Here is a 9,802-nt window from a genome sequence, read left to right as displayed (position 1 = left end):
TCGAAATACGTCTATATAATAGCTGCTTTGCTCTTTTAAATCACTACAGTGCTAAAGCCAGCCTTCTTCAAGAGCCAGCGGGAATGTGAACGAATGTACAAGCACCGATTATATCGCAGTTTTTTCATGCCTCACGTGACCTAAATCCACTCTTTGACGTCATAGTCATCGTTCGGCTGTTGAAAATGAAACAAAAACAGCCCGAGAAAGAAATTCGATTATAACATAATTCGAGGTCGCAGGAGAATACCACGCGGAAGGGCTGCAGCTATGGCACTGAAAGGAAGCAAGATATGTCGCGCCATAGGTAGGCTCGCCTATGTCGCTAACGGCAGCTTTATGTAGCTCAGCACAAAAGTAACCAGGCGGCCTATGAGACTGACCGCGTCTCTGAAGCCGATAAAGAGCACATGACAATTCCAAAATTCTAAGGCGGAAAATACGGCGCGCCATGCAATGAAAGGAGCGACGGACGCTGTGCAAATTTCCCAGGACTACAAAGAGAAACAGCTGAACGTGGCAGAATGTAAGGCAGGAAGAGCAGAGAGGGATGCCTGGCGCGGTGTCCAGTTATAAGTAGCTGATGGCGCCGCCTTTTCAAAACGGGGGAACAGCCAGGCAGACCGAGTGGGCTTCTTGGCTCAAGGAACAAGCTTTTGAAGGCGGTGAAACGTCCAGCATCCAAGGGACCTAGTCGATTGCTGAGTCCAACTACCGCCATCAATGAGGTGTCCTAATTCGGTCAATGCACTTCTTTGAGGCATTTCATGCTTTCGCAAACTCTCAATGAAGAGATGGACTGCAAATTTCTTTTTTACGATTTCGCATGACGGATGATAAAACGCAGTACGCATCCAAGGCAACCGTTCCAAGTGGCCTCGTGTCGTCCCTAATAAACTGCAGATTATTTTATCGAGAAATTTCTCAGATGTGTTCCCCTTTACATGACTTTCACCTCTGTAAACATATAGAGTGCCGGCGCCGTATGATTAAAAAAATAAAAGAGCGGTGCCAAGACTGAATCTCTTAGCTTCTAGCCGCCTTGTTACAAAAATGTATATCTTCTTGGAAGTAGAGCTTGCTGAAATGGGAACTCGACACCTTTTACTATCTCTAGTTGCTGATTACTTCCTTGCTACTATTCGCTTATTTCTTAAAATGGAACGTGCAAATGATAAACAAGACAAGTATTTGTGTTAATAAGACGGCTTTCCAATATACGTTTTGCAACGTAATGCATTTCTTTTGTTTTCCGCAAGGCGATAATAACGTATTAACTGTTTCTACATTTCAGATGTTTAATGGCTACTACAAGCCCAAACGGGGAAAGCATGTCCTAATGATTGTTCCAGTGTTGCTCCTCCTCAAGTCACGTGGGTTCATAAAGCTCAGGAGTGCAGACCCTTTTGAATACCCCATTATTGACCCAAAGTTTCTTTCAAATGCTACCGGCCTTGACATCCTAGTTAAAGGTGAGTGCTGTGTGCTTTATGTAGTACTTCAACTACCGCAATAGTGTCACCTGCAGGAACGTAAGGATATGGGTGAGAATCGAAAGCAAATATACCAGGGAGGTATTTAGAGACACACCACAGCCCTTGCAGTATGTTGTCTGGAATGCCTGCCGTATGTTTCCACGCTGCTTCCTTATAAAAGCAAAAGAAAAAAAAACAAGATATGTTGGCTGGACACAACATTATAAGACATGATTCGCGCTTCCCACTTAAGTGACTTGTGCAGCAAGAAAGTGTAGAGCAGCATGCGAGATATCCATCTTTGCAGCCGACCTCTTTGCTCTTCTTTTTATTAAACTTACCTCTCTATCTTGTGCCGCAAGATGCATAGCTTAAGGAATACTAACTGACGCAATGAAACGAAGACGAAGCGTACCGCAGCGGTGGCCTAGACGCTTGAGAATCCGCCACTCATACGGGAGGAGTGGGGTTTGATCGCCAACGCCATTGTATCACTCACCGGTGATACAATGGGTACAAGCTTTCCCCTGGCCTGGTGCTCGGCTTAACTGGGGGAAAATGGATCTTTCTCCACAACCTGGGTAGATGAAAAAACATTGTGCCATGGCGCCGCTTGGCCACAGATGCTCTTGCGCCATAAAAATTCATCATCATCATCATCATCAAAATGAAGACGAAAGCCATTACGTCTTGCGAAAATTACCTTCTGCTGACTCATACAAAAATTTCGACAGGTACGAGGCGTTAATCAGAACTTTATTGCGCTATCATAAAACGTCAAAGTTAGTCTGATTTTAATACAAAGATATGTGCGTGCCGTGAAAAACGAGCTGCATGGCTTAACTCTTGTACACACGAAAGCGTACTGCAAAGAGGACATAGAAGCAGAAGTTATGAGACAAAAATCAAGCAACGCAAAATAATTTTTTTTTTACTGCCAGTGCATACTGTGGAAATACTCGCCTGGACATTTTTGTCCTTTTGCATTCATCTCATCCACTTTAGAAAGTTCCACGTCGTTTCTCTATAGTGCTGCCAGAGCACTTTTGACTGCAAGCCACCTCCTTATCTTTGCTATCACAACTCCCTAGGGCAGCAAATTCTTCTTTGAACCGAAGCTTTTCCTAAAGACAAAATTTGTAAATTCAAGTCTCGTTACATGTAACAATGACAGATAATGGTATAGAGTTCGCATAGCAGAAATTTGCCAGACATCTTACGCCTCATTTACCATGGATGCGTTTTTGTTCATTTGTCAAAGAGTACAGCATCTATCGTGATGATTTAAAAACTGAACAGGCTCCAGCAGAATATCAACACTCTCCGTCATGCAGTCTGTGGTGAATGTCAGTGCACTTTAATGTGGCTCAAGTGTTGTATTACAGCAGTTCTTGCGCAGCGTTCATGCGTTCCTCGCTCAAAGTTTTAGAGTGAAAGCTTTTCTTCACGACCAAAGATGCAAAAGCAGATTCATCGCTGAAGCCTTGGCCTTGAATATATAAATAAATATTCCCATGTTTGGGATTCAAACCCGCTGAGGTGAGAACAAATCAGCTGCACTGGGCGCTGCTCGAGAGCATTATGCTATCGGCACAGCCGGTCACGGCTCGTGTTAAACTGCAACACACTCTCACGCTGTCAACTGCACGTCGTCGTCTTCATCCCCTCTAATCTCCGGCACGAACAGACCAGATCAGCGTAACCTCGGCCGTACCTTAACCTAAGTGCAATATCATCGCCAGACGTGCTGACGACCTAGCACAGCAAAACTATGAGCCAGTCAGGCTAAACACAAATTTCGCACGCCTACTCGAATTAACTTCGATAAAACCCTACCATTTTGTTTTAATGCGGTACATGACATCTTCTGTCCTTCATATTTTGCGGTGAAGTTCCTTGTTTGCAGTACCTAATTCTTGAAACAAGGTACCTCATTCTGGAAACAAGAGGGTCTACGGCATCCGATAACCCTCAGCCACCACTCAAGGCTTTCGAGCTGGTTAGAATAATTTCTAAGACTTCGTGAGTGAAATCACCGCTTGAAAATGCTTTCTTTCGAGCTGGTTATATTGTTTGCTTAGCAGACGTACACGAACAGAGTACGTGTAAGGACAAGGATGACCAAGCAAGATGAAAGTTGTATGCCTAAATCAGGGAGTGTGCACCTCTCTACGTATGCGATTTGTCCCGTATTCTGGAAATCCGTGGAGCAACCTCAGCTTAAAGGCTCTCCGCTGCCCATTCTTGGAAATTGGATCTCGTCCTCATGTCTGTGAGTAATCATTAGGATTAATTAGCTATCGTCGTACACCTAATGCCAGCGGCTGGTGATGGCCTGTGGTACCACACTTTTTTTTTTGGCGACTAGTATTTGAAAACATTACTATTAAGCTCTTATTTCTAGTCTCTCGGCACTGTGCATATGTATGTTTAACGTAAGCTGCGCCTTGAAAGAAACTCATTTATTCATGCGGAAATCGCTGGAGCAGATGGAAAACACTTCAACTGCAAGGAAATACTTCAGTTAAAATTGAACCGGGCCTCTAACTGCACAACAAAAGTAGTAGTTAGCACAGACGTTATTCTTTTTTTCTGTTCACTTAAGGGTCATTCATTCTGAGATAAGTAAGCGTGCTGTTCCTGCGCACATCAATCGCAGGTTCGCAAGAAGCCGTACGAGTGTTCAGAAGCAACGTAATGAAGAAAGCTGGCATAACACTCTGGGACATTCCCCGCCCGGGGTGCGAGTTCGCTGGCCCTCTATGGAGCGAGGAGTACCTGCGCTGCTTCGTGCGGCACACTGCGCTGAGTGGCTGGCACCCGTGCTGCACGGCACCCATGGGGACCCACAAAGAAGCTGTGCTGGATGCCAGGCTCAGGTGATGCCCGTGAAAGTCTAAGTATTTAATATTACTGCTCCCTATTCCAGAGGTTATCTGCTACGTTGGTGTCAATAGCGTTAATTCTAACAAAGCACACTCTATAATGGATTAAACCAGAGTAAACTGTTTTCATTTTATATTAAAAAATTGCAACGATAGACATGAACATAACTGCTGCTTTGAGCTGTGAGCGCAAGCATTATCTCCACCACCAGCGCCGAATATCATTATTGATATTACTGTACAATATAATAAAATACAATACAATTTACTCACCACTTTTTCATACACATATGTCTGCTGGTCAGCCCAAGTACATAGCGCTTGTTGGCTGACCTGGCAGTTCATGGATACATCATCAGTAAATTTGTTATGCAAAGCAGTGATCAGTATTCTGTCCTGCTCGTCACGAAAAAGTCAGAAGAAAAAGAAAAAGGCCAGTACCGCATGATAAGCACATCTAAGAAGGCAAGACACATGAGGTATACAAAGAGCGCTGTTCCCACCTGCAAAGCCATAAAACTGTCATTCTTGCATTGCTGCTAAGCGCATCTTCCTAATGCTTTTCACCATTGTTTTCCTTTGTTCAATATTGCACAGCTCGTCATTAAGTTCGTTAAATAGCGCAAGGACATATTAGGTTCTATTTTTTTTCCGTAGTATGTATAAACTCTTGCCTTAATGTATATTTCTATTTTACTGAGAGTGACTTCTTTGTGTACAGGTACTCTGAAATCACTTGCGAAATAGTGCCGCGTAACTACCAAAAACCGAAACATTTCGTGTGCCTTTAGTATGCCTAGTTTGGAGTCCTTCTCTTTTGTGCAGGCCGTGTGTATTTCTGTGCCGTAACTGATACTATTTACTATTTTTTTATTAGTGTATTAATCTTTTCCATTTTATATTCTGAGCATGTGCCATATAAAGTGACTCCAGAGCGTAAAATAGACTGCACTAATGGTTTATATATTGCAATTCTTATATTAAGAGGACATTTCCCACGTAAGCTGTAAATTGAAGCCGCCGTATTCGTAACTTTATTCACAATTAACTGCTCAATATGGTTATTCCAAGTTAGGTGTTGGTCCAAAAAAAGGCCTAAACATTTATCCACTGACTCAGGTCTTAGTGGCACACATTTACAACATTTACAAGTGCCACAAGTATAAGTGTGCAAGTATAGAGGTCGACTAACGGTAAACAGCTTATGTGGATTTTTGAGACATAAAAATTTTATTTTCTGAGGGTTGACAAAAATCCTATTTTTACCAAGGCAGTCCATGATTTTATGTATGTCTTGGAAACGAACACATCCTTTCTTGAAATCCGTTGTTTGGTTTATTGGTTTATTGCGGTTTAACGTCACAAAGCAACTCAGGCTATAAGGGACGCCGTAGTGAAGGCCTCCGGAAATTTCGACCACCTGGGGTTCTTTAACGGGCACTGACATCGCAAATCCGTTGTATCAAGGATATCGTGGTATCATCAGCATATTAATAATTTTTTAAAGTCATTGGTAAATGGTCCCGGTCAGTAACATATATGTTAAAAAGTTTTGGTCCTAAGGTGCTCTCTTGCGCTGCACCATATTTTATTATTTTATTGCTACTATACTAATTGTCAGTTCTAACACACTGTTAGAATTACCTAACAGTGCTACTATCGAGGCATTTATTCGGTTGTGGGTGCAGTCAAACTGCACCCACTACAGAATAAAGGCCTCGCCCATATCTTTCCTATTCCCCACGTCTTGTGCCAGCTGCGACAACCGTATCTGTGCGTACTTATCTTGTAATGGTATGGGCCAATACATTACATTCGGAAATAAGGGACACCACGTATACATTGATGAATTCAGAGACATGTTTACAGGGGGACTTTGTTAATCTTATAAAATTTCATTTAAAAGACTTTGAGAGATACGTCGGCGCGGCCTTTTGAGCTGGATTCCTAGGAAGGCGGGAATTATGCGGCTCATACGGCTGAAAAATATACGATTAATTAAATTAAGTAATAAACGTTTTTGGTATTGATTTTAGGAACCAAGGTTTATACTGCGATTTTTATGGCCGTCCATTGCGAAAGTGAGTTGTTTTCAAGTTTTCTTAATCGCCAATGTGGCTCAAAATACCGAACGTCAAAAATACGCATTTAAAAGCTTACGGAGTTCGCTAGCCATCATGGCATTTCTTATTTATAAAATGGCGCCTCTACCACTTGTTATGCATCAAATAGAGGTGCAGCTGGAGTATTTGATGATGTAGGAGAAGTGAATGTGAATCCAGTGACGATAACACGCGAAGTGACACCATTTTCAATTTAGGTAATGTGGGAAAGTGAACTCAACAGTCTTTGAAATGCGTATTTTGCTATTTTATGCCTCGAAACACATGGCCTACTAAGAAAATTTGAAAACTGGACTCATCTTCGATACTGACGGCCATCAATTTCGCAACAAAACGTTGGCTCCTAAAATGAAACTAAAGAGTTGTGTAGGTACTAATATTATTTAACTGCTTATTTTTTATTTACATGATATACATATTGTCCGCCTTGCTGTACAAACCAGGTCAACAAGATGCAGTGACCTATCTTTCGCAGTTTTGAAAATAAAAATTTCTAAGGCTAAAAAAATTTTCCCTTTATGTACAGGGTGTTTCACTTAAGACTTCCCACAATTTTTAAATAGAGGCTTTTGAGTTAGAAGAGCACTTGCTTCGGCATAGCATTGTTTGCGATGTAGTACACCCTCCCACTTTTTTAACCTGAACGTGCGAGCGTCGACTGCCTGGCGCTGCGGTACCGGAAGAAGGAGGAGAGGAGAACGCCTGCGAGGGCAACGGCACGCCCACAATTCATGCTGCTGGTGTAAGGTTCGTCTGCTAGGCTGTTCTGATTAGTGCGGAGCAACCCCTGCCCATCATCGGCTCTTATGTATCGGAGCCCCAAGAAGCTGCGAGCGATTGATTTAGGCGCTGCATGTAGCGTGGGTGATTCTGAAAAGAGCATATATTTGGGAACAACCTCGCATGCCCAAAAAACCAGTTGCAATCGTTGCTTTAAAAAACTGACTGAAGAGGACCCTCGCTATTGACGCTTTAATTTCGCTATTTAAAGCAAATGCACTCGAGACGCTACCCGCAAATGCAACGGGGGTCTAGAGTCGTGCCTGGAACGCTACGTGTTTGCACCATCCCAGAGGCATATACACGCATCAGACAGAACGCGAAACAAACGCTCTCAGAACTCTGCCACAAAAATTGCTTCGCAGGGGTTGCTTCGCACGAAACAGAAGAGCCGAGCAGACGACGATAGCTGCAGCGACATGATCGGCGCGCATGCTCGTCCCCTCTCTCGATTTCCGCTCTGCTTCGCCTATGCACCGCTGCACCGGGCAGTCGACGCTCGCGCGTTCAGGTTAAAAAAGTGGGAGTGTGTACATCAGAATACTATAGCTAAGATATACTAGCCAGCGGGTTGGCTGATACTGAAAATTTAAGTTTTAACTATTGCTCTTGGTCTCCTTTATTACTGAGCGGCGTGTAGCCCGCCATAAGCAGTATCCATAAAAGTTTTTAGAATTTCGAAATCGCGGTTACCCTGGACGCTGTGGCCCCATATTTTTTGGCTATTTCGACGACTTACGTGCACTGGAGAAGTTTCTTTGCCCAGAATCTTCTTCAAAGCACATGTATTGTGGCGTGGTGTATTAAAAACATTGCAAAAATCTTTGGTAAAACACCTTTGTGACCAGCACCAACTTGTTTGATACCCTAATTTAAGCACATATGACAAATAAAAATATCTTTTCTTAAAAGTCAGCTCCGTCAAGTGGTTTTCAAGCATTGGCCGCTAGAATCTCAGCGAAAGAGAGAAGACTGAGGTTTCGTGCAATTGGAATATCAGTCGTATGAAGTGCTTTGAGCGCAAAGAACTACAGTTTTTTGCTCCACTATCAATTGATCTGTAAGCGACACCTTTGTTTCATTTTAGCGCAGCAGGCTTGACAGTGCATCGGGAAATAGAGTATGCCTTTGATCGCCCAGGGTTATTCGCGTTGCCGTGCAATGTCCTTGATTCAACAGTCAGTCTTGGCGACAGGGATCCCTACTCACGTCTGGCAATTTCAAAAACCAAACTGACCGCGCAGAAAAGGAAGCAATGGTATGTGCATGAGACTGCGGCTTTGTTTATTTATAGACAGCTGGAACAGCTAAGTTTAGCTGAAGCTAAGACGCGCACGTTTTACTTCAACACCTCATTTTTCATTGAGTGCCAGTGTTCATTGGAAATGCTCCCTGCCTCCCCCCCCCCCCCCTCACCGGGTTCGGACTCTTTATTTTTAACTACATTTTTATAACTATGGTCTGCGCCACAGGATGGGCCACATAGCAAGGGAATGCGGCTGGGTGTAGTCCCGCAGTCTCAATCGCCAGAGTACTTTGGACGGACAGGGAGTTACCATGAACAGGCAAGAGTACGTCGATTCGTTTTTGTGGGGCTGAAATTTCTTCACCGGGCTCATGTAGGTGTTAACCAGCCATGCAAGAAATGTGCAAACACTGTCGAGTAAACGAGTCAAATTGTCTCTGAGAGAGAGAAGAAAAATGGCGTGCCTCTCAGGCCGTTGAACCTGCGAAACTGCGGCAGCTGGCTGCAATCGTTTACGTGGCGCCTGCGTGCTCACTGCTGGACATAAATGAGTGTGAATAATCAATGAAGTTTTTCTTGATCATATTGTATGGCAAAAAGATTGTTTCATTAAGAATTTTTGCGTCTTTTGCTGTCTTCAGGGTTTTGGGCGGCGTGAAGAACCTACGCGTTGTCGACGCTTCTTCGATGCCTTACCTTCCGTCTGTGAACCTGAATGCTCCCCTCATGATGATGGGACACAGAGCAGCCGCCATGATCATTCGAGATAACAATACACCGAAATCATGACTAAAATAAAATATGTCTACGAGCTGATATATTATTAGAGCTGTTTTATTCGATTCGAAAACATGGGAAAAAGAAACTTCCACTCACAACGACGCAGTAGGACTCAAATTTCAGATTCAGATTTCAAATTTCAGATTACAGGTTCGCAAAAAACAATTGCACACCAAGTACGCCTGAAACAAGCGTTGTGGAAGGGAAGAAATAATAACGTGTCCACATTGGTCGATTGCGAAACTTTTGTAAGAACTTGCTTGTGCTCAGTGACCCTGCTTGCACTTTATTTCAACCATATGACCAGTGGCAGCAGTTTACACTTATGAGTAAACATTTTTGTTAGCAAAACAAGTGGCAATCTTAGTCACAAGCGCCACAGGTGGGACTTCAACACAAGCCATCAGCCAGTGCTGAAAGGTGGGTGGACGTTCGGCCAGCTGCTCCTTTTACGAAGTGACTGCAGGCAAAGCGACAGAAGGAAAGGGGGATTTAGCTGTTCTTAGCAATTTA

The 9,802-nt window shown here is 43.4% G+C and overlaps 1 protein-coding gene across 1 annotated transcript; it reads left to right on the top strand.

Annotated features, from left to right (window-relative positions):
- Positions 1-1,339: 1,339 nt before the first annotated feature.
- LOC149344260 (choline dehydrogenase, mitochondrial-like) lies at positions 1,340-9,298 on the top strand. The gene is made up of 3 exons (XM_089547192.1): positions 1,340-1,472; positions 4,135-4,354; positions 9,151-9,298. The coding sequence occupies exons 1-3, from the start codon at positions 1,340-1,342 to the stop codon at positions 9,296-9,298; spliced, it is 501 nt and encodes a 166-aa protein (XP_089403318.1).
- The last annotated feature ends 504 nt before the right edge of the window (positions 9,299-9,802 follow it).

Source organism: Amblyomma mixtum, chromosome 5 (assembly GCF_055824585.1).
Source record: "Amblyomma mixtum isolate Tamu chromosome 5, ASM5582458v1, whole genome shotgun sequence".
Lineage (NCBI taxonomy): Eukaryota > Metazoa > Arthropoda > Arachnida > Ixodida > Ixodidae > Amblyomma > Amblyomma mixtum.
The sequence above is the reverse complement of the archived record's forward strand: the minus strand, read 5'-3'. Positions and strand labels throughout refer to the sequence as shown.